This window comes from Molossus molossus, unplaced genomic scaffold (genome assembly GCF_014108415.1).
Source record: "Molossus molossus isolate mMolMol1 unplaced genomic scaffold, mMolMol1.p scaffold_m16_p_8, whole genome shotgun sequence".
Lineage (NCBI taxonomy): Eukaryota > Metazoa > Chordata > Mammalia > Chiroptera > Molossidae > Molossus > Molossus molossus.
Window position 1 is genome coordinate 63,709,437 of NW_023425402.1, and position 16,480 is coordinate 63,725,916.

General features: G+C 37.6%; 1 protein-coding gene across 11 annotated transcripts in view; it reads left to right on the top strand.

The window, feature by feature from the left end:
- Nucleotides 1-16,480, top strand: part of RNGTT (RNA guanylyltransferase and 5'-phosphatase) — a 262,608-nt gene that overhangs the window by 5,861 nt on the left and 240,267 nt on the right. For 10 of the 11 annotated variants that reach the window (XR_004957608.1, XM_036248259.1, XM_036248258.1 and 7 more), the window contains exons 2-4: nucleotides 285-394; nucleotides 8,359-8,462; nucleotides 8,852-8,940. Coding sequence is in view for 10 of the 11 variants with exons in the window: in XM_036248259.1 (XP_036104152.1) it covers nucleotides 285-394; nucleotides 8,359-8,462; nucleotides 8,852-8,940 (303 nt within the window). In the remaining variant the exon portion in view is untranslated. Of the gene's footprint in view, nucleotides 1-283; nucleotides 395-7,271; nucleotides 7,382-8,358; nucleotides 8,463-8,851; nucleotides 8,941-16,480 lie in introns of those variants that run through there. The other variant, XM_036248262.1, reaches the window with a different exon arrangement.

Sequence of the window (16,480 nt, forward strand, 5' to 3'; positions counted from 1 at the left end):
TAATGTAGTGGTTTAGAACTTAAGAGTCTTCACAGTTCTATTACCTGGTAATTTCTCTTTTGCTATATATATTTGATTGTCAATTTCTAGAATTTATGTAGTCCTTAAAAGTTCCAAGGCAGTATCTTTCAAAAATATAGTTTACATTGAGAATGCTTTATGAACAATTCATTTAAAACATTTTAAGAAAGTGATTTTTGAGAATTGCTAATTATAGAGTTTTAACCTGGATCTTTTTTTTTTTTTTTTAAATCAACATTGTTACCCATCTTTATGTTGTTTAGGAAGATTCTTACCTCTGAAGACAATGTTAGGACCAAGATATGATAGTCAAGTTGCTGAAGAAAATCGGTTCCATCCCAGTATGCTCTCAAATTATCTCAAGAGTCTGAAGGTAAGAAACAAAACATTGTTGATACTGATTTAATATACTTGAGCCTTCTCTTGTTCTTCACGTGGCTTTTTTTTTATTTAAAAAAACTTTTTATTTTGAATTGCAAAAATCGTACAGAGTTCTATGAGCTCTTCCTCCATTTATTCCCAATGGTGACATCTTATATAATTGTAGTATAATATCTAAAGCAGAAAATTTACATTGGTACAGAACCATTGTGTAGATTGCAGACCTTAGTTTTTATTTTTAATCCTTACCCCAGGATGCTTTTTTAAAAATCTTCACCCAAGGACATTTCTGCATTTATCTTCAGATAGAGCGGGAGGGAGAGAGGAAGGAAGACACAGAGAGAAACATTGATGTGAGAGAGACACATTGAGTAGTTGCCACCCACACGACCCCATCCGGGGCCAGGGACAAACTGCGACTGAGGTACGTGCCCTTAGTGGGAACTGAACCCTGGACTCTCTGGTCCGCGGCTGATGCTGTAACCGCTGAGCCAAATGGCCAGGGCCCAAGGAAACTTTTCCATTTATCTTCAGATAGAGTGGGAGGGAGGAGGAGAGAGAGTGAGAAACATTGATGTGAGAGAGACACATCTTGCACTTCCCTTGCCAGGGCTGGGGATGAACTGCAACCAAGGTACGTGCCCTTGACCAGAATCGAACCTGTGACTCTTTGGTCTGTGGGCCGATGCTCTAACTGCTGAGCCACACTAGCCAGGGCAAGTTGTTTTTTTTACCAGTTTTTATATGCATTCATTTGTGTATATGTGTGTATAGTTATTTGTAGTTTGATCCAATGTATAGATTTGTGGTGGTGGTTACAGAACTCTTCCAGACCCAGTCCTATACAGAGTAGCATCTTAATATTTTGATCATTTTGAGAATTTTATATAAATGGAATAAAACAGTATGAGACTGTTTTGGTATTGGCTTTTCTCATTAAGCATAATTCCCTTGTGGTTGCATATATCAACAAAAAGTTTGTTTTTTTTTTATTACTGAAGACTATTCAGTTGTATGGATGTACCAGAATTTATTAAATCATTCTCTCATTGAATGGTTAAATAACTTTTAAACCATTTTGAATTGTTTCTAGTTGTGGGCTATTGTGAATAAAGCTGCCATGAACATTCATGTACAGGTGTTAGTGTGAGCATAGTTTTCATTTTTCTGGGACAGATACCCATGAGTATGGTTGGCTGAGTGCAAGGTTAATTTTATAATAATGTGCCAAACTATTTTTCTAAATGAAACTGTAATTTATTATGTTATTCGGACATAATACTGATTGTATTAGTTTCCTAGGGCTGCAGTAACAAGTTAACACAAACTGGGTGGCTTGAAACAACAGCACTTTAGATTAAAGACAAACAGAGGATCTTAAAAGTATCAAGAGAAAAACAGTTAGGTACCTATAAGGGAGCTCCTGTAAAACTCTCAGCTGATTTCTCAGCAGAATTTTTTTGCAGGCCAAAAGGGAGTGGCATGAAATATTCAAAATAATGGAAAGCAAGGACCTGCACCCAAGATTACTCTACCCAGCAGGACTAATAAAAAACTTCCCAGACACTAAAAAGCTAAAGGAGTTCATCACCACCAAACCAGTATTACAAGAAATGTTAAAGGGTCTTCTTTAAGAAGAAAAAAATACAAAATACGAGTAATAAAATGGCAATAAATTCATATGTATCAAGTTACTTTAAATGCAAATGGATTAAATGTTCCAATCAAAACACTGAATGGATAACAAAACAAGACCTTTACATATGTCTACAAGAGATTCATTTCAAATCGAAAGACACACACAGATTGAAAGTAAAGGGATGAAAAAAGACATTTCATGGAAATGGAAACAACAAAATAAAAAGATGGGGTAACAATACTTATACCAGACAAAATAGACTTTAAAACAAAGGCTATAACAAGAGACAAAGAAGGACCCAGCAACACCACTTCTGGTATTTATCCAAAGAAACCCAAAACACTAAATCAAAAGGACATATGTAGCCATATGTTTATTGCAGCATTATTTACAATAGCCAGGATATGGAAGTAACCTAAATGTTCAACAATAGGCGAATGAATAAAGAGGAAGTGTTGCACATATACAATGGAATATGATTCAGCCATAAAAAAGAATGAAATCTTGCTGTCTGTAACAACATGGCTAGAACTAGATGGTATTATGCTAAGTGAAATAATTCAGACGGAGAAAGATAAATGCCAGATGATTTCACTTATATGTGGAATCTAAAAAACAAAATAAATGAACAGAATGAAAACAGACTCATCAATACAGATAACTTTTTTCTTTTTTTTAGAATTTAATTAATTAATTTATTTTTGTTACAGATGTTTCTCCCCCCCACTGATACCACTCTCCCCTCCCTCACCACCCTGTCCCCAGCTTTGTTGTCCATGTTCATTGATCATGCATACATGCATATAAGTTCTGTGGTTTATCTCTCCCCCACCACCCCCTCTTCTGGGGATTGTCATTCTGTACCCCACTTCCACGTCTCAGTACAGAGAACTTTTCGACGGTTGCCAGATGGGAAGGGTTTGGGGGAATGGGTGAAAAAGGTGAAGAGATTAAGAAGTACAAATTGGTAGGTACGGAATAGTCATAGGGAGATAAAGTACAGCATAGGGAATATATTTATAACTATGTATGGTGTCAGATGGGTATTAGATTCATTGGGGCAGTCACTTCATACGTTATGTAAATGTCTAAGTCAATGGGTTGTACACCTGAAATTAATATATAATTGTATGTCAGCTGTAAGTGAAAAATAAAAAGATTATTTAAAAAAGCCCAGACCTTTATTCTCTCTGTTTTTTATTTATTTATTTATTTATTTATTGATAGATATGTATTTATTGCCATTTTATTGTTCATATTTTTTTATCTTCAAGATGATTCGTCAACATTTCATATAATACTGGCTTGGTGGGGATGAAGTCCTTTAGCTTTTTCTTGTCTGGGAAATTATATGGCCATCGATTCTAAATGATAGCTTTGCAGGATAGGGTAATCTTGGTTGTAGGTCCTTGCTTTTCATCACTTTAAATATTTCTTACCACCTCTTGGCCTGCAGAGTTTCTTTTGAGAAATCGGCTGACAGCCTTGTGGGAGCTCCCTGGTAGGTAACTAATTGCTTTTCTCTTGCTGCTTTTAAGGTTCTCTCTTTGTCTTTCACCTTTTGCATTTTGATGATGATGATGATATGTCTTGGTGTGGACCTCTTTGGGTTCATCTTGTTTGGGACTCTTCTGTACTACCTGGATTTGTATGTCTGTTACCTTCACCAAGTTAGGGAAGTTTTATGTAATTCTTTTTTCAAATAGGTTTTCAATTTTTTGCCCTCTGTTCTCCTTCTGGCACTCCCATGATGCAAATGTTGGTATGCTTGAAGTTGTCCCAGAAACTCCTTATACTATTCTCATTTTTTTGGATTCTTTTTTTTTTGGCTGTTCTGATTGGGTGTTTTTTGCTTTCTTAGATTCCAAATCGATGGTTTGCTTCTTGGCTTCACCTACTCTACTATTGATTCTCTGTAAATTATTCCTTATTTCAGTTAGTGCATCCTTCATTTCTGACTGGTCTTTTATTATGCTCTTGAGGCCCTCCCTAAATTCATTGAGTGTCCTTATAAGCAGTGTTTTGAACTCTGCATCTGTCAGATTGCTTATATCCATTTCATTTAGTTCTTTTCCTGGAGTTTTGTTCTGTTCTTTCATTTGGGACATGTTTCTTTGTCTCCTCATTTTGGCTGCCTCCCTGTGTTTGTTTCTATGTATTAGACAGAGTTGCTATGTCTCCTGGGCTTCCTAGGGTGGCCTATTATAGTAGGTGTCTTGTAGAGTCCAGTAGCACAGCCTCCCTTGTCACCCCAGCTGAGCCCTCAAGGTGCACCCCTAGTGTGGACTGTACATCCTTCTGTTGTAATTGAGTTTTTTTTTTGTTTTTTTTTTTATCCTCACCTGAGGACATTTTTCTATTTTTTGTTCAGGTAGAGTGGGAGGGGGAGAGAGGGAGAGAGAGAGAAACATCGATGTGAAAGGGACACATCGAGTGGCTGCCACCTGCACGACCAACCAGGGCCGGGGACAAACTGCAACCGAGGTACATGCCCTTAGCGGGAACCGAACCCGGGTCTCTCGGGACCGCAGGCTGACGCTCTAACCGCTGAGCCAAACCGGCCAGGGTTGTAATTGAGTTTTGATTGCTGTTGGCATGTCAATGGGAGGGATTTACTCAGACTGATCAGCTGTAAGGACTGGCTGTGCTCATTGACCACAGGCCTCTGACTACCCTGGAGGATTAGCTGTGCAGCGGCCCACTACACAGAGCAAGACTTACTTCAGCAGGACTCTGGTACCCACTGAGTCCACTCCTTGAGTGTGTCGTTTGTGGAGGTGGTTGGGTGGTGGTGCTACGATGTGGTCGGAAGCTGTCCACTGGTGTGCTGGCTCTGGGCCAAGGTCAGCTACTGCCTGTGTTCTACCCAGGGCCACCAGGCATAAGCTGCAAAACGAGCTGCAGATGGCTGCTTCTTGTGCTGGGCTTGAAGATGCTCAGGCAAAGCCAAGCTGTGGACCAAGGCTGGCTGCTCCTAGTGCCAGGCCTGGGGCCACTTAGCGAGAGGTATGGGGCTTGCTGAGGCCAGATGCTGTTTGTTTGAGAGAATTTAGGAAAATCTGAAGCGGGAGCCAAAATAGGCCACTCCTATGGTAAAGCCACTGGAAACAACTTGGGTGGGCCTGAAAGTTGGGTGGGGTGGGGCTTCAGGGAATCACCAGAGCGGGGCAAACTGTGAGCCCAGCTGCTGGAGTCCTAGATATGGCAACTGTCTACCTTCCCTTTGGGGGAAGGGCTCACCAAAGGAACAACAGCCTCCACCAGCATGTCTGTCCAGGAGAAAGCTGCCTCTCCAGTCCTTGCCCCGATGCCAGACAACTCAGTTCTTTCCCGAATGTCTCTGGTGCCTTTCAATCTGCCTTCCCTCTGCGCTGGAGCTCAGAGGGAGCTGGTCCGAGTAAGTCCATGTGCGGCCCTTTAAGAGGAGCTGCCTGGGGCTTCAGCAGCCTCCACTTCCCTCAGCCTCAGTTCCCGCTGGTTTTTATGGCCCAAGTTGTGGGGACTTTTCTTCTTGGCACTGGAACCCTGAGCTGGGCGCCTGGTGTGGGATGAGGACCCCTCACTCCTCAGGGAGGACCTTCCCAGCTGAAGTGTCCTTCCTGATTTTTATCTGCCACATGTGGGTATGGGACCAGCCCATCCATGCCTGCTCCCCTCCTACCAGTCTCCATGTGGCTGCTGCTTTAATTCCGTAGTTGTAGGACTTCCATTCAGCTTGATGTCAGGCATTTCTGAATGATGGTTGTTCTTTTAGTTTAGTTGTAATTTTGATGTGGTTGTGGGAGGAGGCGAGTACCATGTTTACCTACGCTGCCATCTTGACTGGAAGTCTATTCTCTCAGTTTTAGATGCTAGAAATTCCAACGTTAAGTGTTGGCAAGGTTGGTTCTTTCTTGAGGCTTGGATGGAGAATCTTTTCTTTGCTTTTCCTAGCTTCTGGTGATTACCAGCAATCTTTGGTATTCCTTAGCTTGCAGCTGCATCAGTTGTCTCTGCTTCATTGTTGATATTCTTGTGTATATCTGTGTCCAAATTTTTCTCTTGTAAGGACACCTTGATTCAGTATGATCTCATCTTTTCTTAATTATACTTGCAACGACCCTATAACACTATTTCCAATTAAGGTCATATTCATAGAGATTTGGGACTTGAACTTATCTTTTTAGGGGGTATAATTCAACTCCTGACATTAATCTTTATAACTTTTCTATTTTGATAGTCTATTATTGTATACTATATATTAGTATATTCAACAAATTTTAGTGCCCATTATGTGTAAGGCTTCTATCATGGGATAGAAGAGTCACTATTTGGATTTTGAAAACGTTTTACTCATCATTTTCTTGGTGTAGTTTTGAGTCTTTGTTTATGTATTTTATTTTAGCTTGCTTACAAACTTTTAATTTTTAATTTTTTTATGTTTTAAATCCTCACCTGAGGATATTTTTTCCATTTATCCTTAGATAGAGTGAAAGGGAGGGAGATATATGTGAGAGACACTGACTGGTTGCCTCCTGCATGACCCCAACCAGGGCCGGAGATGAACTGCAACTGAGGTATGTGCCCTTGGTCAGAATTGAACCCACGACTCTGATCTGTGGGCTGATGCTCTAACCACTGAGCGAAACTGGCTAGGGCCAAACTTCTAATTTTTATTTTCATTATCAATAATTGTATTGAAAATCATAGTTAACATTTATGAAGCATTACAAATTTCCAAACCAGTGAACTAAGAGTTTGGGCTTAGAAGCCAGCCTGGGTTTAAATTCCAGTTTGCCACTTACAGCTTTGTGGATAAATTACATAATCTATTCATGTTTCACTTTCCTCGTTTGATTTAAACCTCATAATAATTTTATGAGGTAGTACTATTATCTTTACTCATGAATTGGGATTATTTATTATGAAAAATACATATGTTGATGTAATAATATGTATGTGTATATGTTACACACAGGTACATTCTCACACACATTATCCACACAGACATATCAACACACACATTTCTACATAAAAAAAAATATGTGGGGCTCGGCAGTTAAGTCGCACAATATACTTTCTCAGTTTTCTTGGCTCAAGTGTTCTTATATATTTAGAAAATTATTATTTTTTTTGCCTAGCCCACTTTACATTCAAATTTTATTTTGAATCTGGAAACAAAACATTATGGATTCTAATTCTGACTCACTGAGAAGCTGTAATATGGTATCTAAATCTTTGTATTTGGCAGTATATATTCTCTGAAGATATTAAGATCACTGCAGAAGCTATGTGGGAAGAGAAGAGAAGTAGGCCCAGAGGTGGCAAATTGCAGAAAATACCATCAAAAATACATTTCCTGTAAGGAAGAACTCACCTTATTGATAGACCCGTCTCTCATCTACACATAAGCTAAGGAATCTAAAAAAATCAGAGCACATTATGGCAGCTAGTTATATTTTAGAAGCATATTGTTTTCTCTGTCATCGTGTGTGACATTGAAATGTTTTTGTCATTTTCTGCCCTTAAACAATGGAGTAAACCAGTCTCCTTAAGGCAAATCCAACATTAGGTACTCAGTAAATGCAATAATAACAAAAGAGATAAAAATAACAATTTAGAAAGTACAAATTACATTTCTTTTCATTCTTTCCAGAGAATATAACCTTGGCTCAAGTTCAGGTGTTTAGCAAGATTATCTTGCCAGGCTGAATGCAACTGTCAGCGCTTAACAGAAGAAATAATGATTTTTGTTTCAATGCAGAAAGAAAAACTGGCGGAGAGATGGGATTAAGTCTTCAGTGAGATTGACAAATGGCCATGTGTTCTGTTTTTTCTTGATTATTTAAAGGATTTACAGGGGAATTTCAACTGTACAGTTTTTACCCTGTATACTCACTTTAGAATTTAACTGCCTTACATGTGATGATTGCTTGGAATGCTGGGCTAGTGTGTGTGCCTGGAGCTTGTTTGGGTTGGGGTGTATTTCAGATAGATGCTATTAGCCTCTTGTCTAATATATCATAGGTGGATTGGCAGATGCTAAAAACTATATTAGTGCTTGCTTTTTAAGGTAGATTGTTGTGATGCTGAAGTGGAGTCTGTTTTGTTTATGTTCTTGTTCCATCATTAGTTTGGAGGTTAATTTCATTTACTGCCTGCTAAGTGAGTTATAATGCCTTGAATAAGTGATACTTACATTGTTAATAGTTCACTGGCAGAGTGAGCATAAAATCTCCCTCAGCGTAAATGAATGAATTGGTGTATTGCCATATTGTCAGCTTGTTTTGGAACAAATTCAGTTACTAGTAAATCTGCCATTTTTTTTTTTAAATTAGATTAAAATGAGCTTGTTGGTGGATTTGACAAATACTTCAAGATTCTATGACAGAAACGACATAGAGAAAGAAGGAATCAAATATATAAAACTTAAGTGTAAAGGGTAAGTCATGTATTAAGATTCTTTTTTTAAAATTAACTTTATTGTTGAAAATATTCCAGATGTCCCCACTCTTTTCTCCCATTGACCCCATCAATCCTGCACCCCTTACCTCCCCCAAGCTTTCACCACATTATTGTTTGTGTCTCTTCCCACACCCACCCCCTTCCTTCTGAGATTCATCAGTCTGTTCCATGCTTTCATGTCTCTTGTTTGTCAGTTTCTTTTGTTTGTTAGATTCCACATATAAGTAAGATCATGTGATATTTGTCTTTCTCTGACTGACTTATTTTGCTTAGCGTAAACTCTCCAAGTCCCAAGGTTCTTTAATATTGAAACCTTTTGCTGAAATGTGTAATCTCTTTTTTAAAAAAATGTTTTCATATTGCTAGACATGGTGAATGCCCTACAACTGAGAATACTGAGACATTTATTCGTCTGTGTGAGCAGTTTAATGAAAGAAACCCACCTGAACTTATAGGTATGTTTGACTCGACTTTACCACTGTTGAATAGTTTATTTTGTCATTGGGTTTTCATTCTCTTTTTTGCAAGTGAGTTGATATGGAGGTACTTTTTCTTTTTAAAGTAATCACTAATTACAGTAACTTTTGCGCCCAGCTGGTGGAGCAGCAACCCATGCACCAAGAGTTTACTGGTTTGATTTGCAGTCAGGGCACATGCTCAAATTGTGGGCCAAATCCCCAGTGGGAGGCATGCAGGAGGCAACCATTCATTGTTTTCTTTCATTGGTGTTTCTATCCCTCTCTCCCTCCTTTTCTCTCTAAAATCAAAAGACTAACTTTTGCAAGCTATAAAATAAATGAATTTTTGTAGTTTTATTTATTTATTTATTGTTAATCCTTACCCAAGGATATTTTTCCATTGAGTTTTTTAGCTACAGTGGAAGGGAAGGAGTGGGGAGAGAGTGAGAGAGAGATAAACATCGATGTGAGAGAGACACATTGATTGGTTGCCCCCTGCACAACCCCAACTGGGGCTGGGGATTGAACCCATAATCCAGGTATGTGTCCTTGACCAGAATTAAACTGTGACCCTTTGTTCCATGGGCCAGTGCTCTAACTGCTGAGCCAGACCTGCCAGGACTGAATTTTTGTAGGTTTAATATTTTTCATTTTCTTTTTAAAATATGTTTTTATTGATTTTTTTAGGGAGAGAGATAGAAGCATCTGTGTGAGAGAGACACATTGATCCGCTGTCTCCTGCATGCCCCCTACTGGGGATCCAGCCCAAAACCCTGGCTGGTGCCCTGACTGGGAATCGAACCAGGACCTCTCAGTCTATGGGACGACACACAATCCACTGAGCCACACAAACTGGGCAGTCTTTTGGAATTTTTAAGGTTTGATTTTGAGCCTTGATTTATTGTTCTTTCTGGTATTTATATTAACATATACTTTGAATTGAGAATCCAATTTAAATGTTTTCTATATCACCAATCATTTGTTTCCACACAGCTTATTGAATAATTTTTATTCTGATAGCTAGATGCCCAAAATTAACTTCTTTATTTTATTTATTTCATCCTCACCTGAGGATATTTTTCCATTTTATCTTCAGATAGAGTGGGAGGATGGGGGAGGGGGGGAGAGAGAGAAAGAAACATGAATGCAAGAGAGACACATTGACTGGCACCTCCCGCACAATCCCGACCAGGGCCTGGAATCAAACCTCAACTGAGGTTCGTGCCCTTGACTGGAATCGAACCTAAGATTCTTTGGTCTGAGAGTCAATGCTCCAAACGCTGAGCCAAATCAGCCAGGGTCATATGTTAACTTCTTACATGCATTATTGGAAATTTTAAAAAGTTCATTTGCCTTTTAACTTTTTCTGGTAACATTTTAAAACTTTTTTGTTGTTAGTATGTTTTTTTAAATTTTAAGCAGCTAGTATTTTTCACATTTAGAGAATTAACTGAAAAAGTAGAATAGTAGGGAAGTTCAGGGGACATATTTGGACACAGATAAATAAGAAAATACCAGCAACTAACTAATAGCAATAATTAGTTTGAAAATATAATGAGAGAGTGTCTCATTAATTTCATTAATAATATTGGCTAACAGTTATTGAACATTTCCTCTCTGTAGTCGCTCTATAAATCATTTACATACATTACCTTATTATCGTCTCACAATAATCCTGTAGATAAATATTATTGTCACTCCCAATTTTATGATAAGAAACTTGGAAAGGCTTGGAAAGGTTAAGTAACTGACTCAGTGTCATTCACATAGCTAATAATGGTTAGAGCTTAGATCAGATCCTAAGCAATCTGAGTTGAGAGTTCATATTGTAAACTACTTCTCTTATCTGTAACAGAAGTACAAACCAAGGAATAAAGTTAATAAGAAATGTAGGAGGTCTTTATGAAGAAAATATACTTCAATATTAAAAGATTTGAAGAGCCCAGCCGGTGTAGCTCAGTGGTTGAACTTTGACCCATGCACCAAGAGGTCGCTGGTTCGATTCCCAGTCAGGGCACATGCCTAGGTTGTGGGCCCAGTCCCTGGTGGGGAGCATGCAGGAGGTGGCCAGTCGATGTTCTCTCTCATCGATGTTCTATCTCTCTCTCCTTCTCCCTTCCTCTCTCTAAAATCAATAAAGAAAAAAAAATGGAAAAAAATAAGATTTGAAGAAATGGAGAGATTGAAAAATTTTAATATAATTCCAAGCAAAGATTCAATGAGACTTTGGAAGAATTACTATGAAGTTAATTTGTATTTGTAAAATCCACTGCCTCCATTAAGTCAGTAAATATTTATTGAGCACAGGAAAAAATTGTTTGGCAAATCAAACAGGCAAGATTATGAGCAAGAAAATTTTGAAAAACAAACGTAATTAGGGGATATCCCTTACCAGTTATTAAGGCATATGGTAAAGCAGTGGAAACTACAATAATTTCCCTGTGGTAGAGGAGATCTTTTTCAAATCAGATGGGAAAGGGTGATTATTCAACAAATGGTGTTGAGTCAGTTTAGCCAACTATATCATAAAATGTATTTTAGATAGATTAAATATTTTTTAAAAGACCCACAGTAATAAAGGAGAAAATATAGGAGGATTTATTTAATTCTGGCACGAGGAAGAATATTCCCAGTATATCACTGAAGGCACAATCCATGAACAAGTATTTCTTTTTGGAGTGTTCCTGGATTACCTGCATCAGAATCACCTGAGAATTCTTATTAGCAATATATGTTTTAGGGCTCCATCCTCTACTTACATAATAAAAAATTCTGGGGGTGAAGCCTAGGAATCTAGCTAGGGTCTTAAGTGATTTTTATACACACTTAACTGAGAGTTGTAAAAAATTAAAATGTGGTGTCCGGCTGGTGTGGCTCAGTGGTTGAGTGTCGACCCATGCACCAAGAGGTCGCAGGTTCCATTTCTGGTCAGGGCACCTGCCCGGGTTGTGGGACAGATCCTCAGTGAGGGGCATGCAGGAGGTGGCCATTCGATGTGCTCTCTCATTGATATTTCTCCTTCCTTTCTCTCTTTCTAAAAGTTAATAAAGTAAAAAAAAGTATTAAAAAAAAAAAGACTGCCGAATGTTGAGTGGCAGAAATCTTATTTAAAAAAAATTAGAATGTGTTGTCCAGCTGGTGTGGCTTATTGGTTGAGCCTTGATCCATGCACCAAGAAGTCACCGGTTTGATTCCCGGTCAGGACACATGCCCAGGTTGTGGGCCGGAATCCCCAGTGCGGGGCTTGCAGTAGGCGGCCAGTTGATGTTCTCTTGTTGTCAATGTTCTCTATCATTGATGTTACTATCTCTTTCTTCCTCTCACTTCTTCTCTCTCTAAAATCAATAAATGGCAAAAAAAAATTAAAATGTGGTGTCTATTTATGATAATAACAACAGCTGCTATTAATGAATGCTTATTATTTGCTTGGCAGACATGGTGGGAAGCAGTGAATGAATGAATGAATCCTCATAGCAATTTTGTGTAGTATGTGGCAGTGTCTCCATTTTACAGATAAGGAAACTGACTTTCAGAGACGTTAAGTAGTTTGCCCATGGTCACACATATGTGTTTAAGCCAGGCTTTTAATGTAGTTTCTGACTTCAAAGTCCAAATTTCTAAGTAGTTGCTACACTTGTTTCTAGATTGATCACATAAAAATGAAAAAAATTTCTGTATTATAAAACACAACAGAAACAGTAAAAAGATATTTGACAAATTGGGAAAAACATTTGAAGCATATGACAGATAAAAAATTAATATTTTTATATATAAAGAGATTTTACAGTCTAATAGGCAAGAGAGATATTTCTCAACAGAAAAATATGGAAAACAATGAAAATGTAATTTATAAAAGAAATATAAATAGCCAAGAAACATGAAAGATTTTTTTGCTCTTACTTGTTAACAAAAGATACAGATTAAAATATATGTTGTTACCGACTCTCATCAAATTGTCAAAGACCTAAAAAATTATAAAGAACTGGATAAAGTGGGTACATTCATATATTGTTAATTAGAGTGTTAATTAGTATACCCTCTCTGGAGGGACAATTTGGTGATACTTGTCAAGATCATTAAAAGTGTTTATACGTTTTGATTCATCAACACTACATCTAAGAATTTATTTTCAGGAAGTCATCAGAGATGGACATAAAGATTTATGCAAAAGGAATTCATCATAGCTTTGTTTGTAATAAACTGGAAACAATTTCTTTAATCTGATAAAAGCAGGTCATTTGTATTTTACAGTACACAACTACTATTAAACAGAAGAACAATAATATGGGAATATACGACATACAATATTATATATGTTTATTTACACATTCACATGAATATGGGTAATAAGTACACATATATATAGACATATATTTAAGTATACGACTAGAAGATATACAGCCTAAAATAACATTCAGGCCTTTCTTTGAATGATTGAAAAACAACTGTTTTCTCATTTGAGAGAAGCTATTATAGGAGTATATGCTAAATATACTTGAAGGATTCAAAGGAGGGCAGTCAGGAAATCTTAGCATCTGGAATCAGATGTCATGATTTCAGAAAGATTAACACGTTTAGAAAAATAAGTTGACTTATAAATGAGCCAGTTGTACTCTTGGAAGAACTGATAAGAAAACATTTTTAAATTGAGTGTTTTATAGGTTTTAAAAATTATAGAAATCTGCTGTAATGTATATTAAATATTTTTTATATCATGGGTAGTGGTTCTGTTCATGTGGATTGAAGTGGAAACAGTTGCTTTGAGCCTGCCAGGTTTTGGAGCACAGATTGTATTGACAATTATTTAATATAGTAGTACTCTGAAGACAACAGGAGCTGGTTGCTGGTAATACTTTTTCAAATAAAAGGTAGTAAAGAATCAATTTAAGTGTTCTTAGAGTCTGAAAATACTGGCCTACTTTTACAATATTTTAATTGTTTTAGTATCAGTAATGGAATTTTCGTCAGCCTTGCACACATTCTTGCTGAAGCATACTTGTGACTAATAGTATACATCTGTGACATGGCAAAAATTAGACTCATTTATATTTAAAGCTACTCTTTTTTTTTTATCCTCACCAGAGGATATTTTTTTCTATTTATCATCAGATAGAGAGGAGGGAGGGAGAGAGAGAGAGACATCGATGCTAGAGAGACACATTGACTGGTGCCTCCTACACAACCTGACCAGGGCTGGGACTAACCGCAACTGAGGTATGTGTCCCTTACTGGAATCGAACCTGTGACTCTTTGGTCTGCGGGCTGACGCTCTAACTGCTGAGCCAAACTGGCCAGGGCCAAAACTACTCTTTTTAAAAATTAATTTTTTAAAAAATAATTTTTTTGTTTATTGATTTTAGAGAGAGAGGGCAGGAGAAGGAGAGAGAGAGAAACATTGATGAGAGAACACTGACTGCTGCCTCCATATGGCCCCCACTGGGGATCTGGCCTACAACCTGGGCATGTGCCCTGACCGGGAATTGAACCGGTGACCTCCTGGTGCATGGGTCGATGCTCAACCACTGAGGCACACCAGCTGGGCTAAAAAATAAATTTTATATCAGTTGGTGTAATTTTTAATTTATTCAGTTAGCTTGGTTGTGGGATAATGCTGTAGGCTTAGTGGAAATGTAAAGTTCTTGAAAAATATAGATGCCTGAGATGTTTTTGGATCTTTAGGAAGAACTACAGCTTTGTAATTCCTTATCTGAAACCCTTTGGGCCAGATATTTCCAATTTTTACGATATGTTACTTCTCCTAGGGGTGATATCTCCTAGTTAAAAAAAACTTTTTTTTATTATGGATGTTTTCAAATATACTAAAAGTGAGAATAGTAAAATGAAATCTCATGTATCTATCATCCAGCATCAGTAATTATTTATTTTGCTGATTTTTCATCTTGAGTATTTTAAAGCAAATCACAGATACACCATTTCACTAAAAATTTTTCAGTATGCATCTCTAACTGATAAGAATTTTTGGTGTTTATATAGTGACCATGTAGTTATTCCAAAGAGAATAATTAAAAATTCCTTAATGTCATCTAAGTCCCAGTCCATTTTTTAGATTTCCTCAATCATCTAAAAAATGTTTTTTTCAAGTTAGATTTTCAAACCAAGCTCCAACAGTATCTATATATTGCATTTTGTTGTTCTGTCTTTTGTCTCTCATTCTCTTTGAAATGCCATCAGTTTGTTGGAGAATCAGGTCATCTGTCCTGTAAAATATAGAGTATGTTGTGTTACTTCCTTTGAAGCTGCATCAGGAAGCATGTAATGTTTGACTGTCTCAATTTTAGTGGTACTAAGATGAATAAGTGGGTTCAGGTGGTGGCAGCTGGATTCTTCTTGTAAAGTTCTTCATCTGTCTTTTACCTAATGATTTTAGTATCCACTGATGATTGTTGTCTTGATCCAATATTTCATTAGGGGTTGCAGAATTATTTTTCTCATTATTTCATTTCTTTATGCATTAGCTGGAATTCTTGAGTAAGGAACTATTCCTTGGTTATCCTGAAATGCAGTTTGTACAGGAAAGGCAAGTTAAATATTTAATTCTTTCCTTTTATTTTTTAATTTCAGAATAGTGAGTTGGCATCTCCATTGGTAACTGAATAAATTTTTTATTTTTTTAGAATCTGTATGAACTGTGTATATTTTGTAAAGTTTATGTATTTAAGTTAGTTGCAGTCAGTATTTATTTTTATGTCCATATTGCTTTTCCTAGGCTAGTGGGAGCTCTTTCAAATTGGTTTCTGTATTCTTTTTTTTTTTTTTATCCTCATCCAAGGACATTTTTGCATTTATCTTCAGATAGTGCGGGAGGGAGAGAGAGGAAGAGAGAGAGAGAAACATAGATGTGAGAGAAACACATCAAGTGGTTGCCACCCACACGACCCCAACTGGTGGCGGGGACAAACTGCAACCAAGGTAGTGCCCTTAGTGGTAACTGAACCCAGGGCTCTCTAGGCCGTGGGCTGATGCTCTAACTGCTGAGCCAAACCAGCCAAGGCTGTTCTGTATTCTTTTGCTATCACCCTATCAATCTTTGATAGTTTCTTTTTTTTTATTAACTTATTTTTGTTACAGATGTTTCTCCTTTTTTTCCCCATTGACACGCTCCTCCCCATCCCCCCACCCCATCCCTGGCTTTGTTGTCCGTGTCCATCGGTTATGCATACATGCATATAAGTTCTGTGGTTTATCTCTTCCCTCCCCCCACCAGCCCTCTCCTGAGGGTTGTCAGTCTGTACCCTACTTCTATGTCTCTGGGTCTACCCTATTCCTCAGATGGTTATCTTCATTATATTCCACAAATAAGTGAGATCACGTGATATTTGTCTTTCTCTGCTTGGCTTGTTTAGCTTAGGATAATACTTCCCAGGTCCCTCCATGTCTTCTCAAAGGATAAGAGATCTTTCTTACAGCTGCAAAGTACTCCATTGTGTATATGTACCACAACTTTTTTATCCATTCGTCTACTGATGCACAATTGAGCTGTGGTCTTTGATAGTTTCCTTGTTTTCTGGCACAAGAT